Source organism: Pelobates fuscus, chromosome 5, assembly GCF_036172605.1.
Source record: "Pelobates fuscus isolate aPelFus1 chromosome 5, aPelFus1.pri, whole genome shotgun sequence".
NCBI classification, from domain to species: Eukaryota; Metazoa; Chordata; class Amphibia; order Anura; family Pelobatidae; genus Pelobates; species Pelobates fuscus.
The window spans coordinates 377,583,467-377,604,018 of record NC_086321.1 but is presented as its reverse complement, the minus strand read 5'-3'; the positions used below and the strand labels follow the sequence as shown (position 1 = coordinate 377,604,018).

Sequence of the window (20,552 nt, the reverse complement as noted above, 5' to 3'; positions counted from 1 at the left end):
CAAAGCCGCTTCAGTAAAACTGCTTTAGCGTCTTTCAATTCATTTTCCACAACTGAATTGGTTCATGTGATATTTTGATTCATTTACTCAATTGATTCCAACCTCTGAGGATGAGAAGGCAACAATGAGAAGGCAAATCGCAAATCAGTTCTGCCCCACTGAATCTGCAACTGTTCGGAGTCCCAACATAACATGGAATGCCTGACTTGGTCCTTCCTGGACACATGCATTGGTTTTTGGAAGATACCCAAGGTTCTAACTTAGAACACTGACATTCCGATCCGAACTTACATAACCGATATTAGAGCATATTGTTTGGGCTCAAAAGGCACAATTAAAGACAATTTGTTTTTCAATATATACATATTTTATTCTATATCAGCTCTTTACAGAGCATGAGATCCGTCATGTTACTTCTTAGAGATTTTCCACAAAGTAATTAAACCATAATTTAGTTTTAGAATACTCTGCCAGTTCCCTTTAATTGGACACACGATGCTGTGATATGGACCATCACAGCGAATGGTTGGCCCCATCAGTTCCTTCTATAGTTCAGTCCCTGCAGTTCATGCCTTTCTGTTTTCATAAGAAAAGTCATATCAAAGCCTTTAGAATGTAGTATTGGCCAAAAGTCAACAGTAGGTAGTTTCCATCATAACAAAAAAAAAACTGACTTTTGTTGAGGATTTCAAAACTTATCTTCTTTCATATCCAATTCTGTAGACTTTGCAGATCTGCACAAAATATTAATAAAATTAATAACTAAAATGCTGAAAGGTATATTATAACTAGGAATGCGATCAGTAATATTCATTAAAGGGGGGATTGCTGGCAATTTAAAGCAAACTGAAAATTTTAGGCAAAAATTATTTAACTAATTCTCTAAGTTCAACTACTTTGGCTTGAATTTTTAAATTCAATTCGAGTTTGTTTGGTGAATACAAATTTATGTCATTTATGGGTATTCAATTAATTTCAATTCATTTTCAAAACACAAGACCCTCACCTTTTCCTCCGTTTGTGCCTCTTGACCGATGTACTGATGGTGACAATGATGAAGACCAGTAGGAGAAAGCCTAGTACTGCTGTCAGACCGATGGTTGCGTTGAAGAGGGAATCTGGAAGACTGCCTTCAGAGGAGCCTAAACAGTGGAAATCTAGTGTCAGCTTTTGTGATTTTCTGGATAATTAAATTGATAATTTGCTGGACGTAGTATAGCCAAACTCAAGATCCTTAAATTACTTTCAATACTATACTATAGTCTGGGTCTACAGGCTTGCAACGCATTATGTGACTTTTAGTTCTTCAACAGTTGAAGAACTGTTTGTTGGCTATCCTTGTTATGCAATCTTCTAACATTCTGGAATTATTAGACCAAATGGCATTTTGTCTACGCAGTAACTTTAGTAAATGAAACAGAGGGACACCACACTCCCTTAATAACCAGGATCCAGCTGGACCCAAGGTAGGCCAAACCTTAAACGAGACTTCAAAGACAGAAGATGGTCCAGGCACTTTCTCGAGCTTGGTTAAGACACTTTTGGGTCTCTCCAAAGTGTGCACTCTCCCAATAAATCTGCCTATTCTTTGAAACTTGAGTGCCTGGACCATCTTCTGTCTTTGTACTCAGCAACTTAGGCACACATGGATTTGCCTCCTGACATTTAAACCCTTATAGTACAGATCCTCCATGGCTTATTGTGGACCACAGATCCCATGGTTGAAAGCTTCCCTGGATTAGTTTTGGCCACAGCTGCTATTGTGCAGAGTTTCTTTGGGTCAATGTTTATTACAGCTCCCATGGTGGAGACTGTCCCTGACTTAGAACTCACTTTAATATTGTTAGATAAAGCTTTCCAAGTCATTTAATATTATTGGATACAAAAAAATAGAATTTTGTAATATTTTGTTTTTAAATATTGATAACATTTTTATACATGATATTTTTTATATATTTTAATTTAAAAAACAAAACAAAATAATTAAAAAAGTTTATCCACAAATATTAATTAATTTGGAAAGCGTATCCAACAAATATTAAATCAAGGCCTTACTGTGAAATACAGCTGCCATAGAGCATAGTTCTCCTTGCCCAGCTTGTGGTGGAGTTCATGGTGTGTAGGCTTCTTAGCTTAGTGTGGTCTACAGAGAACTTCCCTGGCTCCGTGCGGATTATAGCTCTCACGATGCAGAGTTTTACAGAACAGTGTGTTTATTTTAGAAGTTATGATCTCCTGCTCTGTTAATTGAACTGTGATCACACACAGGATGCAGGCTTTAGCATATTAGTAAACGAGGAGGAGATGACATCTTAATTAAACAGACTGTGCAACAAAAAAAAGCAAAGTGTGTTACTACAAAAGTGCTTAAGTTGAACAATATAAACTTGTGTGGAATACCCTGCTCTCCACACACATTCATAAACACAAAACAACACTTGGTACAAGTGAAACCTATTTCCTTAGTGGAGCTCTGCAAGATTGGCTGCAACAATTCAAGTTTTATTACCATCTACACTATATTCTATTTGTTTATCTTTTACATATTTGACACAGGGTTTTATCAAGATTACGTGGGGTAAGCTACCCCCCTTCTTACAGCCCTCCACTAAGGGATTAGGTTTCACTTGTACCAATTGTTTTGTGCAATACATTAGATCTTTCTTTACAGGAAGTGTTTAGGAAGGCCGTGTAGGTCACATGCCAGGAGGTGTGTCTATGGCTACATAAACACAGTGATTTAACTCATAAATGGCAGTGATTTGAGCATTGAGACTGCAGGAGTATGACCTACAGTATACACCAAAACCACTTAAGTAAGCTAAAGTTATTTTGGTGCTTACCATGCAGTAATTAATGGCACTACCTCTATTGGCTAACCATTCAATGCATCCACTACACATATCACGTTAGTTAACCATATTTTGACAATGAAACAATAAATACACATCAAATTAATTGACATTTTTACAAGGGACACTGAATCATGCCCACTGGAATCGACAAGTCAGATGGAGAGCGAGTGGAGCAAAATGCCTCTCTCACATCCCAGAAAACGTAATTCTGACCCAGGAGCGCAATAATCATCAGTCATCTCTGGGACAACTATGGGTCTCGATTACCCATGACATCATACCTGCATCGTCATCATCATCATCAATACTGGTTGACAGTAGCATATCCTGGGTCACACTTAGTGATCCATCGTGAGGCTCAGGTACGATTCCCAGCAGCTCACACATCAGGGCGTAAATGTGGACACTCTCAAAGGACTTCACCAGCAGCCCCTTCTTAAAGGACGGTCCCACGGCACGAAAGATTGTCTTCATGTCCATCGCTTCATTATCAAAGCCATGTTCTCCCTTATTAAACTGAAATTTGGCCATCTGCAAAAACAATCGAAGATACCTCGTTATCAAATTCCATCCACTGGGTGTAGAATTATCACCCAAATAGCTGAATTGAAAGCATAGCCACCTTGGAGGTTTTTCTAACCAAGCTATTTGGGACCATAATTTTAAAATTACAATAATGAACACTTCAGTGAATATCCGAATGATTATGAATACAGGGCTTCACTCAGAAACCAGGCCTCGATTTTATATTTTTGGATACGTTTTTCAAATGATTTCATGTTTTTGGATAAACTTTTACACGGATTTAATCTTTTAAAAAACGTTTTCCAAAAATAAGAAGTCATTCGAAAAGTTTATCCCAAAATATTAAATCGAGGCCTTTGTGAAGAAACCCCAAAATAATATTGTCGTAGAAAATGAAATTCTAACCTGTTTTGGAGCGTTATTACTCTCTATTTGTGTGCTATTTATGTGCACAATGAATTTTAGAGCTAATTGACATTTATAGAGGCCGCGGTGATGTATGCACAGGGCAATGAGATCCCACAATGGAAATAAAATCACATGTACTGTTTGACATACATGCCACAAATGTCGCCACGGGTTGCCTCACCATGAGCCTCCACTGATTACTTGGGCATGTAAAGATTGCACCACCCAGCTTTATCAACTGTCCGTTGGTCTGAAATGTCCGCAAAGTAACAAGACATGTATGCGTAAAGATTCAGATCTGGGACGGGGCAGCAAACATATTTTGTTATTTATTTTATATTAAAAAAAAATGGCAAATGTTAACAATATAGATATATATAATCCAGTCCTACTTTAATCAAGTTCTTTAAAAACAGGCACAGTATAGCCCCGAGACTGAATTTCTAGAAATGTACACATCAGGGTGCATGTCTGGGACAATTTGTGTCTCAGGTCTCCGGCAGCATTGAATACTGGTATTTTCAGAGACTAGTGAGCAAATCTGTGTGTGTGGGATCCCTGTTTAAATTCCCATTTAAATGTACACTCCAAGCACCATAACCACTACAGCTTTTACTTGGAGCTTACAGCTCTTACAACAAAAGGGAAGGGGCTAGGGGTGGTGCCCAGCAGATCCCAGGTAAGAAGGCTCTGTAGTGTTTGTTTAAATGAATGGAGACTCGATTGAGTGGGGGCTGCATGGAGATGGACAAATAGAGGATTTGCTGAGAAGTCCTACTCATGGACAATTTGCCCAACGATCCACATTTCAGTGAAACTTAGATCTGAATAACTCTCAGTATAGGTCTATATAATTTACGGCAAATCGTTTTCAAATATTTTTTGATAATGATCAATAGTCCGAAGTGAGCTTAGGTGCAGACATATTTTTATAAGACTCAGTAAACACAGAAACTATAAAAAAAAAATAATAATATATATTTCTACTACAGAAACAAAGGGGTTTATTTACTAAACAGCTAATTTTAGTGAACTAAAATTAAATTGCAAAATGTTGGCTAAAATAGCTCATCTAGAAAAATTCCCCAGCTTAATTATAATCACCTGCCAGCTATTGTATCCTGATTTTTACAATTTAGTTTTCCATTTTCTAGAATTCTCTGTTTCAATACTAAGCTCCATAGTATTACATTATCTATAATACTGTAACAGCAAGTGTTGTTCAAACTATTCTGCTTGGTATAACATTTGTAAAACTAGACATTCTATTAGGAACACAAAGATTGGTTTTATCTTGTCTTAAAGTGAGACAGAATAAAAGCTTATTCTGAGAGGAAATGGTACATACCCCATGGATGACATATCCGGGGTCCCCATACAGAAATAAGGGGGTGATCCTTTCATGTTTTGAGTAGTGCAACCTGGATGGAACTTCTTCCTTCTTATAGACATGCAGCTTTGGATGGCTATTCTTCAGAGCTTGGTACACTTCCTCTAGTTTCCCTTCCTTGGGAACCAGAAATCCTGTTGGGCCATAATCCAACAATTGGAATTGAAGGTCGGTGAACTTGAAGTTTGCCACATCTCTGAGAAGAATCTCTTCAGTACCTTTTACAACAGTGGCCATTCCATGATCGGCTGTGATGATTATGTTGAGTCTTGACTCCAAGCCATAATGTACTACTCTGCTCCGTATATATCCAACCATACGGTCCACTTGACTGACCATGTCCTTGCGTTCTTGAGTCTCTGGTCCATACTTGTGTCCTACACCATCTGGTTCTCCAAAATACAGAGCCACAAAATCGAGGTCCTGCTCAGTGAACCAACCCATCACCGTCTCTACATTTTCCTTCCACTCTGTCTCATTGCCATAATTATGACCTTGATTTTCTACTTTTTTCACTTCCACTTCCTCTCCACCGTACGTGGCATTTCCACCAGGGAAAAAAAGAGATCCTACTTTAAATCCCTGTTTAGAGAAAGGCAGAATTTAACAGGTTGCATACAAATGTGATCAGTAGCACAATTGTCTGAAATTGTATTAATGTTCAGCTCAATTTCCACCTGTGAGTACAGCTTTAATCCGGAGACTATGACTTATTCCTACTCGGGGTAAGTACATTCCAAATATGTCTTAGTTAGCTCTATGGTATTACCGGCCTAGAGTTGAGAGATAATAATAAAGAAGACTGTAACTTCATAATTTAACGCCTACAGTTTTTATAACATTTAACAAAGTATCACACGAGTTCCATCAGCGATAGATTAGATGGCCTGGAAGTGAACTATCAACATACATACTGGAATTTGCTTGAAATTGATGAATTAATAATGAGAATGCTTACTTTGTCAAAATAAATCATGGTTATTCTTACCGAGGCCTTTTTATTAAATGGACTCACATTCAACTGAGGATCACTTCACTCGCCTGACATCATGCCTGAATTACAGTCTGAACATTTTCCCTAATTTTGGATGGACATACTGTCATTCTGCACATTTCATTTATTTTATTTTTCCTCTTATCTCAAAGCTACAAGAATGTGTTTTTAAATGATTTTCTAACTACAAATGATTCCAAACTGTGGCCACTATGCATGTGAGTGAAATTTAAGATTTGGTCGAATTCCCACACACTGAAAACAACTGTTCCTCTTAGCCAGATGACATTGGTCCCCGTGTGCCTAGGGGCATGTATTGATGCTAACGGGCTCTAAGCCAATATATTAAGTGGGACAAATAATTCACTTTATGAGACAAAGGATAAAACTAAGCATGTTTACTTGTATATTTCTCCTTTTATTTATTTTTATTATTTTTTTTAACATAGCAATTTAAATTTAGGAAAGGTTTTTGTATCTTCTCCTGATGTTTAGACGGCTGACCAATTTTTAAGCGGGGACTGGATAACTTACTTACAGGGTAATAATAGATATATCTTTGTGTGAAGTCCTCCACCCCTGCACCCTCTTGACGTCATTTCTCAGAAAGGTTTGCCGTACCTGTCTTTGGGCGGTGATCCAGATTGGAAGACTCCCGTTGTCCCACCACATGGAGATGCCTTGTGTAGGGAGATAGGTCTTCTTCTCTCCGCTGGTGGTGTTAAAGTACATATTATGGATAACTCCATGGTTCTCTATGTATCTTCCTGCAAAAGACAAGCGAGACAGAGTAAGTGTGAGGAACTGACTCTGCTGGGTTTCGAAGCCTGGTTTACATGGTGCTAAACCTCTTCCTTACCAGTACAGCAGCTTGCCTTTTGCAAATTTATCTGAGATCTGATACCATTGCTTGTAGAGTCAAGGTTATCAGTGACAACTCTCTTCAGCTGTGTCTGGTCAGGTGTCTGGTTCTTGGCCTATAAAAGCCACTTCCTGTCTCTGTACCTTTGTTAGATTATTGTGGTTCCTGTACTCTCTAATCAAGCTTGTTCCTGTTTCTCCTACCTGTTGCTGAATTTGGACTTTGCTGCTTCTCCTTCCCATTGACCTCGGCTTGCCTCACTACGATTATCATCTTTCTGTTCCAGTCTCCCATCTCTGCTTAAGACCAGAAGGCCACTCAAGGCTCAGGGGCTCAACCACCTGGGTAACGAGTGGCTACCTCTGGCAGAAAACATTGCTGATCTGGCTACTGGACTCCAAAACTTTGTAACATCAATATCATTACAGTAAGGTGACTTGCTGGAGGTAGTGGAAGCCGTTACAATACCTTCCTACGAAATATCTCCATATTGAACTGAAATGGAATAATTACAACCATTAGAGAAAACCTTTAACAGCCCAATGTCAGGATGGCGGGTTCTTCCCTGTAGTTACAATAGTCCCTGGCTACAGGACAACCACTAAATGATTTTATTCACAGATCGAATGAGAAGAGAGGAATAGACATGGCTGATCCTCTTCGTTTTTCCTTTATTGATTACTTTGTCTCACTTTAATCTTTTTTTTTCATACGAAGTGGTTTGACTGAAAATGATTTTTATGCTGTGCACAAGTCCAAATTTGATTTATTTATTTATCTTTCAGAGCTTTCTACAACATCTAGAATTTCAAGTAAGGTAGAATTTTACATGGTGACCTTTTGTTAAAGGACCACTATAGGCACCCAGACCACTTCAGCTCAGTGAAGTGGTCTGGGTGCCAGGTCCCTCTAGTTTTAACCCTGCAGCTGAAAACATGTTTACACTGCAGGGTTAATCCAGCCTCTAGTGGCGGTCTCCCTGACAGCTACTAGAGGCCTCTTCCGCGATTTACGCGGAGTAAATCACACTTATTTGATGCTGGACGTCCTCACGGACGGCTCCACTCATGAGCTGATGTCGGCAAGGGAGGAGAGGTCACCAGTGCCGAGGGAGCCTGGTGCTGGATTAAGGTAAGTGGCTGAAGGGGTTTTAACCCCTTCAGTACCGAGGGAGGGGGGCCCCCAAGGGAAGGGGGCACTCCAAGAGCCTATAGTGCCAGGAAAATGGGTTTGATTTCCTGGCACTATAGGATCCCTTTAAGTGAGGTGGATATTTTAAACTGCACACACAGCGCACCTTGCCCCCACATACAGCTCTCACCTTCTTCCATACACAATGATCAGCAACTACATACTACACTCAATTTCTCCCACACACATACTACACTCAGCCACTTCGCACACAAAAACATCACTCACACGCCGGGGGTTGGGATGAGGACCTTTCTGGCACTTTCCTATGTCTAATTCTTCCTATATAAAAGAAGGCAGAATGGTAATCAGTCACTGCATGGCATCTCACACCAATTTTCAAAGCCCACTGTCTGTGTTATAAGTGTCACTAGACCCAAACAAAAGCCATTATTTATATACCGTATTTACAATGTCATATTACTATGAGGCCTATTTACTAAAGTAAGTATTTTAGTAAGTATTTTAGTATCCAAAGTGAATTTCAAATTTTAAACCACAATAGCCAAACTGGAAGCAAAGGCAACTTGGAAAATGCATCAAATGAGCTATTCTGACCTTAAAGGGAGACTACAGTCACCAAAACAACTACAGCTTATTGTATTTGTTCTGGTGAGTAGAATCATTACCGTCAGGGTTTTTGCAGTAAACACTGTCTTTTCAGAGAAAATGCACTGTTCACATTCCAGCCTATTATTATTATTATGTTATTATTTATATAGCGCCAACAAATTCCGCAGCGCTTTACAATGGGTGGACGAACAGACATGTAGTTGTAACCAGGCAAGTTGGACACACAGTAACGGAGGGATTGAGTGCCCTGTTCAATGAGCTTACATGTTAGAGGGAGTGGGGTAAAGTGACACAAAAGGTAAGGGAAGTAGTTTGGTAAAATAGTATTTAATGAAGACTTAATGTGGGTTGTTTTGGAGCCATTAACAGTTTAATTGATACGCTTTTGTGAAAAAGTGAGTTTTAAATAATTTTTTGAAGGAGTGGAGACTAGGTGAGCGTCTAACGGAAAAGGAAAGGGAGTTCCACAGGACCTAGAGAAGTCTTGAAGGCGAGCAGAGATGGGAGTACAAAAAGAGGATAGACGTAGGTCTTCGGCAGAGCGTAGGGTCCTAGAAGGGACATATTTGTGTATTAGGGAGGATATATAGGTCAGAGTAACATTATGTAGATATTTGAAAGCAAGAACCAGAATTTTATATTGAGTCTTATCAGGGGCGGACTGACCGGTCGGGCACTTCGGACATGGTCCGAGGGCCCGGCCGGGAGGGGGGCCCGCCATCAGGGGGCCCGGCCGCCCCTTTAAATGCTGCAGCCGCCTGAGCGCTCTCCTAAGAGCGCTCAGGCGGCTGCAGCTTCTCACCTCCCCTGTAGCGTGGCCGAGCGGCTTTACGGTCCGCGGTGCCCGGCCGGAGTGATAGGAAGGTGCACACTGAGTGTGCACCTTCCGGTCAGTCCGGCCGGGTACAGGAAACAGAAACTCCTGTTCCGCGCGGAACAGAAGTTTCTGTTTCCTGTACCCGGCCGGACTGACAGGAAGGTGCACAGTGTGCACCTTCCTATCACTCCGGCTGCGGACCGGAAAGCCGCTCGTCCACGCTACAGGGGAGGGGGTAAAAAGAGAGAGGGAGGGGGGGTTGAGAGAGGGAAGGGGGAGGGGGGATTAAGAGGGGGAGGGGGGGTTAAAAGAGAGAGAGAGAGAGGGGGGGTTAAAAGAGAGAGGGGGGGTTAAAAGAGGGAGGGGGGGTTAAAAGAGAGGGAAGGTGGGGGTTAAAAGAGAGAGGGAGGGGGGGTAAAATAGAGGGGGGGTTTAAAAGAGAGAGGGAGGGGGGGTTTAAAAGAGAGAGGGAAGGTGGGGGTTAAAAGAGAGGGGGGGTAAAAGAGAGAGGGGGGTTAAAAGAGAGAGGGAGGGGGGGTTGAGAGAGGCCGGGGGGAGGGGGGTTGAGAGAGGGAGGGGGAGAGTTGAGAGAGGGGGGGTTAAAAGAGGGAGGGGGGTTAAAAGAGAGGGAAGGTGGGGGTTAAAAGAGAGAGGGAGGGGGGTTAAAAGGAAGAGGGGGGTTAAAAGAGAGGGGGAGGGTGGGGGTTAAAAGAGAGAGGGAGGGTGGGGGTTAAAAGAGAGAGGGAGGGTGGGGGTTAAAAGAGAGAGGGAAGGTGGGGGTTAAAAGAGAGAGGGGGGTTAAAAGAGAGAGGGGGGGTTAAAAGAGAGAGGGAGGGGGTTAAAAGAGAGAGGGAAGGTGGGGGTTAAAAGAGAGAGGGGGGGTTAAAAGAGAGAGGGGGTTAAAAAGAGAGAGGGAGGGGGGGTTAAAAGAGAGAGGGTGGTTAAAAGAGAGAGGGGGTTAAAATAGAGAGGGGGTTAAAAAAGAGAGGGGGGTTAAAAGAGAGGGGGGTAAAAAGAGAGGGGGGTAAAAAGAGAGAGGGAGGTAAGAAGAGAGGGGGAGGTAAGAAGAGAGGGGGAGGTAAGAAGAGTGGGAGGGGGGTAAGAAGAGGGGGAGGGGGGTAAGAAGAGGGGGAGGGGGGAGTAAGAGGAGGGCAATTGCCCCCTTCCCTGTCCGCAGGCACCGTGCGGGCAGCCGGCAGGGGAGGGAGGAAGAGAGGACCCGGGAGCTCAGCCTGCAGCTCCTCTGGGTCCTTCTTGCGCGAGCACAGATCATTGCCGCGGTTACCACGGCAACGTTACGGCTCTTGCGAGAGTAAACTCTAGCCCTGGAGCTACGGGCTAGAGTTCACTCTCAACACTGTGACCACCAGGTATTCCTGGTGGTTGCAGTGGTGAGAGTGAACTCTAGCCCAATAAACACACTGCCCCCACACACCATACACATTCACACACTGCCCCCTATACACACACACACACTGCCTCCACACAGACCATACACATTTACACACATTGCCTCACACACACACACATACACTGCCCACCCATACACACACAGCCCCCCATACTAACATTGCCACACACATACACAGCCCCCTCGTACACACATTGCCCCACACACCCTACACATTCACACACTACACCCCCTCACACACACTGAACCTTTCACACACACACTGCACCCCTTACACATTGCACCACTGCTCCTATACCCTACTACAGCCTCATATCCCAGCAGACCCCAGGTAAGTTGTCAAACTGTTCTTAAACGGTTTGACTACTTACTCTAGGAGGGGGGCCCGGCCCTCCTGGCACCATAACGACTACACAGAGCAGTAGTGGTTATTGTGCATGGATTATTTCTTTAAATAATCTACGATTGCCCCAGTAGCCAGCAAGCCAGCCAGCCCACAGGCCGCCAGCCAGCCAGCCAGCCCACAGGCCACCAGTTAGGCTTAAAGCCAGCAAGCCACAGCCTGCCAGCCAGCAAGCCACAGCCAGCAAGCCCACAGCCTGCCGGCAGTAGCCAGCAAGCCCACAGCCTGCCAGCAAGCCCACAGCCTGCCAGCCGCAGCCAGTAAGACCACAGCCTTCCAGCAAGCCCACAGACTGCCAGCCAGCAACAGTAATTAAGGTAAGAGGAGCCAACTTGGCCTAGGTATCAGCGAGCTATGTTGTGTTGCTATATTGTGAATAGGAACCAGAGTGTTGAGGAGACCCCCCTCCAGGCCCCATTAGACTCCATTGTAGTCTCTAATGGGACCTGGAGGGTATTCTTTCTAACACACTCTCTAAAGGACACTGAGATAGCCTCTGCTAGAAAGACCCCCCTTCATGGCTCATTATCCCTCAATTGTAGTCTCTACTGGGGCCTTGAAGGGATTATTGCACTTTTGTTCCTTGTGTCTAAAGATTGTGTTGGGTGTGGCTGGAGGCGGTGCATGGAGGCGGGACATGGGTGGCGCTTGCTGTGGAGTATGGGTGGGGCCTGTAAGGGGGCCCTGGATTTATTTTGCCCGGGGGCCCTGAGGGTTCTCAGTCCGCCCCTGAGTCTTATATTTTACGGGAAGCCAATGTAGGGACTGACAGAGGGGTGAGGCGTGGGCAGAGTGGGCGGACAGGAAGATGAGCCTCGCCGCCGCATACATTATAGATTGCAGTGGGGCAAGTTGGAAACATGTAAGACCACTGAGAAGGGATTGCAGTAGTCAAGGCGAGAGAGGACAATGGCATGGACCAGCACCTTAGCTGCATCTGGCGTTAAGTAGGGGCGGATGCGCGCAATGTTTTTTAAGATGGAAGCGGCAGGACTTGGCTAATGATTGGACATGAGGGGTGAAGGAGAGGTCGAAGTCAAAGAGAACACCTAGGCAGCAAGCCTGCGTGGTGGAACTGATGGTAGCACCATTAACATGGAGGGAGACAGAGACAGGGGTAGCAACAATTGAGGAAGGAAAGACCAGAAGTTATGTATTGGACAAGTTGCGCTTAAGGAAGTGGGCAGCCATCCAGTTAGAAACAGCAGAGAGGCAGTCAGAGACACTAGTCAAGAGGGGCTGGGAGAGATCAGGGGAGGACAGATAGATTTGTGTTTCATCTGCATAAAAGTGATATTGGAAGCCAAAGGAGCTAATGAGTTTACCAAGGGAGGCAGTATAGATGGAGAACAGTAGGGGACCAAGGACTGAACCTTGGAGGACACCAACAGAGAGGAGTTGGGGATAAGAAGCAGAGCCAGTAAAAGAAACACTGAAAGAGCGCTGGATAAGGTAGGAAGAGCACCAGGAGAGAGCAATATCTCGTAGGCGAGATTACGGAGAATGAGAAGAAGCTGTTTATGATCAACAGTGTCAAAAGCAACAGAAAGGTCAAGGAGAATAAGGATAGAGTAGTGACCACGAGATTTTGCAGCTAGTAGATCATTGGATACTTTGGTCAGTGCCGTTTCCACAGAGTGCTGAGCGGGTGAACCAGACTGAAGTGGGTCGAGCAGAGAATTGGACTCAAAGGAAGTCTGTCAATCTCGCATACACAACTTTTCAAAGATCTTGGACACAAAAGGTAGTAGCGAGATAGGGCAGTAGTTGAACGGGGAGTTGGGGGGGTGAGGGTAGATGATAGCAATTCTTAAAGGAGTGGATTATCTGCACTAGGCACTCCTCAAAACACTACTAGAGGTGCTTCCTTGGGCAGTGCTGCACAGTGTGACTGCCATTCAGTGTCTCCACCCTCAGCATGCAGACACTGAACCTTCATCATAGAGATTCATTGATTCAATACATCTCTATGAGGTGGTGCTGATTGGCCAGGATTGTGACTGACTTGTGCTGGCTCTGTCCCTGACAGGCTCAGCTGATCAAATGGGAAAGCATTTTGATTGGCTCAGAAAATCATTTCTGATTATGTCAGCCAAGCAGGCAGATCAGGGGCAGAGCCAGCAGCAGACTTGAATACAAGTAAGATTTTGCTAAATTTAGGTGAGCAAAAGGGGGCTAGGTGGTGGTTTTACCACTATAGGGTCAGGAATACATGTTTGTATTCCTGACCCTATAGTATTCCTTTAAATTTGGAATCCACTTTCATTTGCAGAACATTTTCACCTTAGTAAATAACCCTGTATGTTTATTTACAGAGTTATTTAATACAAGGACAACTGTTGGGAATTCAAAGTGAATTAAAAATGAATTTCAAATTTAAGGCCAGAGTAGCCGAAAATGATTCATAACTGACGTAGAGAATTCTTCCAGTTTGGCTATCTTGGCCTTAAATTGGAAATTCACTCTGAGTTCACTTTAATTTCTCACTTTAGTAATTAACTCGTTCTGTTGGGCAGAGAGTGAAAGTGCTGCCCAGCATTGTGTGGAATTCAGAGGCTTACAGGTGGAATTAAGTAATTAGTCACAGACAGCATTCCAGAAGAATTCTACTTTCACTGATTTCATACCATCAGCACATGAATGCCGCATACATTTGGGCAGCACCTTCAATCCCTGCCCGACAGGATAAAGGATTTACAAGGGTTCCACGAAAACCTGGTCACCCGGATCTGTCTCTGTTTTCCAGTAATAGAACGGGTTTAAAATGACTGATCTGCACCGTATTATACAGCAAAGATTTCATACATTTCTGGTCGTTTCGTCTGTAGAGTGTTTTGGCTGTTTGGGTGTAACTTCCCTTAAATCCCCCCTCCCACTGCTTCTTTCCATATTATCACATAAATGCGTTATCACCCAGTCCTTCACCACAGAGCCGCAAATTATTTTCTCAGTGTGAATCAGAAGTAGTGGGTCAGGAATCAGAAAAGGAAGTACAGGGATGCACTTAGTTCTATGTGTTTTTACCTTCATTTATTTCCACGAGGCTGAAATAAATGTCCTACTTGTGGCTTGAAGGCTCAGCGCACAATCCACAATCGAAGGACCTTTTTCAGCTGTCCATTTATTTCTGATGTAATACGTTATCTACCTTTTTTTTTATCTTAGAATAAAATATTTTTAAAGCTTAGATTTTAAGCTTGGATTTTAAAAACAGTATTTTTTGATCTAACACAGTCCGTTTTATTTAAGGGAACACTCCAAACACCATAACTACTGCTGTGCATTGCCTCCACTACTATTTATACATCTCAGCCATTGCAGAGCTTAGTGTAAGAGAACTAAGGGAAGCTCCTGCTTAGGAGCACAGCTGTAGAGTATTGGGGTATGGGTTTACACTAATGCACATGCTGTAAGGTTGCTACTAGTTCTAATAAAAGGGACTCTACCTTTTCATCTCATTGAAGTGGTTATAGTGCTTGGAGTCCTCTGGCACTGTCCCTCCATTCAGTGTTAATCCATTTTAAATAAGTGTAACACTGGACACCCACAACCTGGCCCCAGGCCCATTGCGACAAGGCAAGCAAAACCAAGCAATGGCTTGGGGTCCCGAGCTGGCCTGGGGCCCCAAGACAACGACCAGGGACATATTAGCCACGACGCAAACAAGGCATTTGACTTGGGCGGCACTTTCCAGGGGGCGGCAAAAAAAGACGCCACCAAATGCCCAGGGCAAATGTCTTGTTAGCCTTGCGGCTAACTAACAATCCGGTCGGGCGGGCGGCGCTGGCGAGGGAGCACTTTCCCCTGAACGCTCTGCTCAGCTCCCTCGCGCGCCGCAGAGTGATGCCGGGAGCCGGAATATGACGTCATATTGGGGGGGCCTCCATGTCCATTTTGCTTGGGGCCCCCAAATTCCTTCAAACGGCCCTACCTGGCCCCCACTGGAGGTGTGGCCAAGGCACAGATTACACACTTTGTTCTAGCCATACCAATTAATGCCTCCAATGGACAATGTGATAGGCTGAAAGCAGTCAGCTGACACTCTCAGCCAATCACAGCTGCCCATTGCTGCTCAGGTTAGGTTAATACTTCCTCATTAGCCAAAGTAGTACAGAGTGGATGGACTGCTGAGACTTTTGTTTAACATTAAAACATTTAAAACAGTTTAACGCTGAATACAAGGACATCGCCAGGGGACTTCAGACACTATAACCACTTCAATTAGATGATGCAGTGTCAGTGCCCAGAGTGTCCCTTTAACTTCAATGGGAGCTCAAATATACAGCTAAACTAAGAATAGGTGTGGGGGGTCCTGTAATTGGACTCAAATTCAAATTCATAAATGACCCAGATCGTAACTCTAAGAAGAATAAAAATATATATATTTATTTATTATTTTTTTTTTAATTCATTACATACGATATATATATATAATGGTCTCTCCAGGGATCACTTTGAAATGACAGATTATTGCACATGTTAAAGCAACATATGGATTATTTTTCTAACATAGAGAGAAAACCGCATATTGATATAAAATGTGCCATAATCTTGTCATTTCCACGTGATCCCTGGCTTAATAAATAAACCCCAAAGAATCCGAATGAATCAATGATCGTAACACCTTTGTGGCAGGACCTTCTCCTTATTGTTTAGGTCCTTTTGAGAATAAACTCATTAATTATAAGAGATGGTTTTTATTAGATATTTTTACTTTAGCCAATAAAATATATAAATTGAATAAATAGGATGTTGCCAGACGGTGTACAAGACAGTCAGTTTATCATGTAATCCAATACATGATTATCATTGACCAATATCACAAGTGTCTCACTGAAAATTCAAGTTGTCCACGGCTTTTAGGACTTGATTTCAGACACTTTGCTTTACCACCTGCGCTGAGCGGCAGATTATTGAAGATTACATTCATTCATACATACATCTATGCGTTCCTTCTGCACGTTTCCATAAATCCTACCTCCTACCGTTCCGCGGTGTGGTCCTCTTTGCGATCACTGATGTTTGATCACTGGTGGCTTTTTGCTACGATTAACCTAGTCCTTTACTCACCGGTGAGCAGTGTGAAGTGGCAGGGGCTGGTAATTGTGATGAAGGCCGGCGTGAGATATTCTGCTCTGACCCCGTCATTGGCCATATTGTCCAGATTAGGAGTATCAACGTCATGATCGTAATTCCAGCGGAAGCCATCGAAGGAGATAAGCAGGAGCTTATTAATGGCTTTTCCTCGTCCCTTAACCGGAACGGGGTCCCCCCGAGTAAGGATGGTGGAAAGGATCACACACAGAGCTAATATCTTCATTGCCGCTGGGAGAGAGTGAGGAATAAGAGCTGGATAATAGAGTTCATAAATACAGAATATCCGGGGACAAAGTTTACCCTGATATCTTATCCAGAAAAATCTTTACAATCCAGAAAGAAAATCATTATTCCAATAATGAGTTGGCATCAGCTCCTTCTTCGGCCCTGCTATCACGGTACGGTCCAGGAGAAACGTGTTTTTCAAAACTTCATTTTGGATTATTTTATAAAGTGCATCAGCCTCTAATCTGTAAAGGTTAGGAATGTCAGATCAGCAAATGATTTAGGAATATATGTTAAGAGAAAACATAATTCAGTGCTTTGGAACTTTCTATAGACTTCCCCATACCTCCCAAGTGTCCCTAATTAGGAGGGACACTCCCTATTTGGAACTCAGATGTGTCTGAGTGTATAACAGAGCTCCACAGCAGTAATACTCCCAGTAATGTGTCTGAGTGTATAACAGAGCTCCACAGCAATAATGCTCCCAGTAATGTGTCTGAGTGTATAACAGAGCTCCACAGCAATAATACTCCCAGTAATGTGTCTGAGTGTATAACAGAGCTCCACAGCAGTAATACTCCCAGTAATGCGTCTGAGTGTATAATAGAGCTCCACAGCAATAATACTCCCAGTAATGTGTCTGAGTGTATAACAGAGCTCCCCAGCAATAATACTCCCAGTAATGTGTCTGAGTGTATAACAGAGCTCCACAGCAATAATACTCCCAGTAATGTGTCTGTATAACAGAGCTCCACAGCAATAATACTCACAGTAATGTGTCTGAGTGCATAACAGAGCTCCACAGCAATAATGCTCCCAGTAATGTGTCTGAGTGTATAACAGAGCTCCACAGCAATAATACTCCCAGTAATGTGTCTGAGTGTATAACAGAGCTCCACAGCAATAATACTCCCAGTAATGTGTCTGTATAACAGAGCTCCACAGCAATAATACTCCCAGTAATGTGTCTGAGTGTATCACAATCAGGCCCGGACTGGCCATCGGGCACACCGGGCAAATGCCCGGTGGGCCGCGATGGCCGTGGGGCCGAAGCCGGCAGGGGAAGGTCCCAGGACTTCCCCTGCCGGTTTATGCAGGGCCGGCACTATCCGAGCGCCGGCCCCGCTGTATTCCATGTCGGGCCGGTGGGGAGATCAAAGATCTCCCTCACCGGCCCACATGCTATCCAATGCGGCCGCCGGCGGGGAGAGAGGGAGGGAGACAGCCTGCCCGGAGAGAGGACCCGGCGGAGCTCTAACTTGCAGCTCCGCCGGGTTCCTCTCGCGAGATCCGGAGCGTTGCCATGGCAACGACCGGATCTCGCGAGAGTGAGCTCTAGCCCGCAGGCTAGAGTTCACTCACCACGAGGACCACCAGGGAACACTGCCACTCTGCCTCCCAGTCCCAGGAACCAGTCCCCCCCTCCCAGGCTAAAGGTAAGAAGGGAGGGGGGGACATAATGCCTGTTGTTTTATTTGTTTACCCCCCCCCCTACACACAAAATCCATTCTAACATTTATACAGCACTCACACCCATCACACTCAGCACTCACACCCATCACACTCAGCACTCACACTCAGCACTCTTACACACAGCACTCTCACACCCATCACACTCAGCACTCTCACACCCATCACACTCAGCACTCTCACACCCATCACACTCAGCACTCTCACACCCATCACACTCAGCACTCTCACACCCATCACACTCAGCACTCTCACCCACATCACACACAGTACTCTTACACACATCACACTCAGCACTCGCACATTCAGCACTCTCACACACAGCACTATCACACTCGGCACTCTCACACCCATCACACACAGCACTCTCACACCCATCACACACAGCACTCACACCCATCACACACAGCACTATCACAACTATCACACACAGCATTCTCACACACAGCACTCTCACACACAGCACTCTCTAACCCATCACACACAGCACTCTCACACCCATCACACAAAGCATTCTCACACACATCACTCTCACACACATCATACACAGCACTCTCACACACAGCACTCTCTAACCCATCACACACAGCACTCTCACACACATCGTACACAGTACTCTTACACACATCACACTCAGCACTCACACACAGCACTATCACACTCAGCACTCTCACACTCATCATACACAGCACTCTCACACACATTACAAACAGCACTGTCACACACAGCACTCTCACACACCACATTCTTACACACATCACACACAGCATTCTCACACACACCACTTACCGCACCCTCACATACCACTTACCGCACCCTCACATACCGCACCCTCACACACAGCACCCCTCACACACAGCATCCATCACGCACACATACTGCACCCCTCACATACACACAGAACCCCCCCAACACACTGCACCACACACATACACAATAGTTCCAAACACACACATATATATATATACACATACACACACACACACACACACACAGCACCCCTCACACATACTGCACCCCTAAACACATTACATTCCAGACACACACTAGATCCCTTACCCAACTCTGGATCATCTACACACATATAAACACTAGATCCCTATTTACACTCTGAATCCGTTATAAACACACACTCACTAGATCTCCTACACATTCTGGGTCCTTCAAACACACACTAGACTCCTATACACATACACACACACACACACACTACACTCTTAACATATACACTCTGAATCCCCTATACACACACACACACACACACACACACACACTAGATTCCTTGTAAGCAAACACATACTACACCCCTAAACACACACTTTCTACAAACACTACATCACCTATACACACACTCTATAGCCTGTTTGCACACATGCTACATCCCCTTTACATACATTCTCTACAGCCCCTAGCCACATATGCATCACATTACAACACAGGCACAACATGTCTAAAACTAACCTTATTACACAATACCACACCACAATCAGCTCACTCTACACACACGCAATACCACAAGCAGACTCCAAACACATGCACAATACTCTTTCCTGGCATTTTTGTCTCCTGGTATCCAGTTATAGAGACACCAGAGACAAGTTGCAAGGAAACACAGTGCAAGCATGTTATTAAATTTGCTTGCACTGTGCAGAACAAATACAGTTTTTTTTTTCTCATGCTAGAGCTCTTCAGCAGAGCTCTGCGCATGGTCTGCCCTGGAAGAGCATTGAACCAACATGCTCACTTTGAGAGGGGGCGTGCTTGTCATTAGTGATGACAAAGCACACCTCCTCTGACCCGCCCCCTTCTTAGTGGGCCGCTGGGATAAAAAAATGCCCGGGCCGAATTTTTCTCCCAGTCCGGCCCTGATCACAATGCTCCACAGCAGTAATACTCCCAGTAATGTGTCTCAGTGTGTAACAGAGCTCCACAGCAATAATACTCCCAGTAATGTGTCTGAGTGTATAACAGAGCTCCACAGCAATAATACTCCCAGTAATGTGTCTGTATAACAGAGCTCCACAGCAATAATACTCCCAGTAATGTGTCTGAGTGTATCACAATGCTCCACAGCAGTAATACTCCCAGTAATGTGTCTCAGTGTGTAACAGAGCTCCACAGCAATAATACTCCCAGTAATGTGTCTGAGTGTATAACAGAGCTCCACAGCAATAATACTCCCAGTAATGTGTCTGTATAACAGAGCTCCACAGCAATAATACTCCCAGTAATGTGTCTGAGTGTATCACAATGCTCCACAGCAGTAATACTCCCAGTAATGTGTCTGAGTGTATCACAATGCTCCACAGCAGTAATACTCCCAGTAATGTG

At 44.1% G+C, this 20,552-nt stretch overlaps 1 protein-coding gene across 1 annotated transcript; it reads right to left on the bottom strand.

The window, feature by feature from the left end:
* Positions 1 to 412: 412 nt before the first annotated feature.
* ENPP7 (ectonucleotide pyrophosphatase/phosphodiesterase 7) lies at positions 413 to 16,793 on the bottom strand. The gene is made up of 6 exons (XM_063453429.1): positions 16,500 to 16,793; positions 6,794 to 6,939; positions 5,137 to 5,760; positions 3,164 to 3,386; positions 1,007 to 1,142; positions 413 to 734 (listed from the first exon to the last, which is right to left on the bottom strand). The coding sequence occupies exons 1-6, from the start codon at positions 16,747 to 16,749 to the stop codon at positions 689 to 691; spliced, it is 1,425 nt and encodes a 474-aa protein (XP_063309499.1). The 5' UTR covers positions 16,750 to 16,793; the 3' UTR covers positions 413 to 688.
* Positions 16,794 to 20,552: the final 3,759 nt, after the last annotated feature.

Excerpts from the sequence above, each read along its gene's own strand:
- ENPP7 (XM_063453429.1), bottom strand. The coding sequence starts at position 16,749 with ATGAAGATATTAGCTCTGTGTGTGATCCTTTCCACCATCCTTACTCGG. Across the intron at positions 1,143-3,163 it reads GGATATGCTACTGTCAACCA|GCTCCTCTGAAGGCAGTCTT; the intron begins GTATTGATGATG and ends TCCACTGTTTAG. Across the intron at positions 735-1,006 it reads AGGCACAAACGGAGGAAAAG|ATCTGCAAAGTCTACAGAAT; the intron begins GTGAGGGTCTTG and ends TATTTTGTGCAG.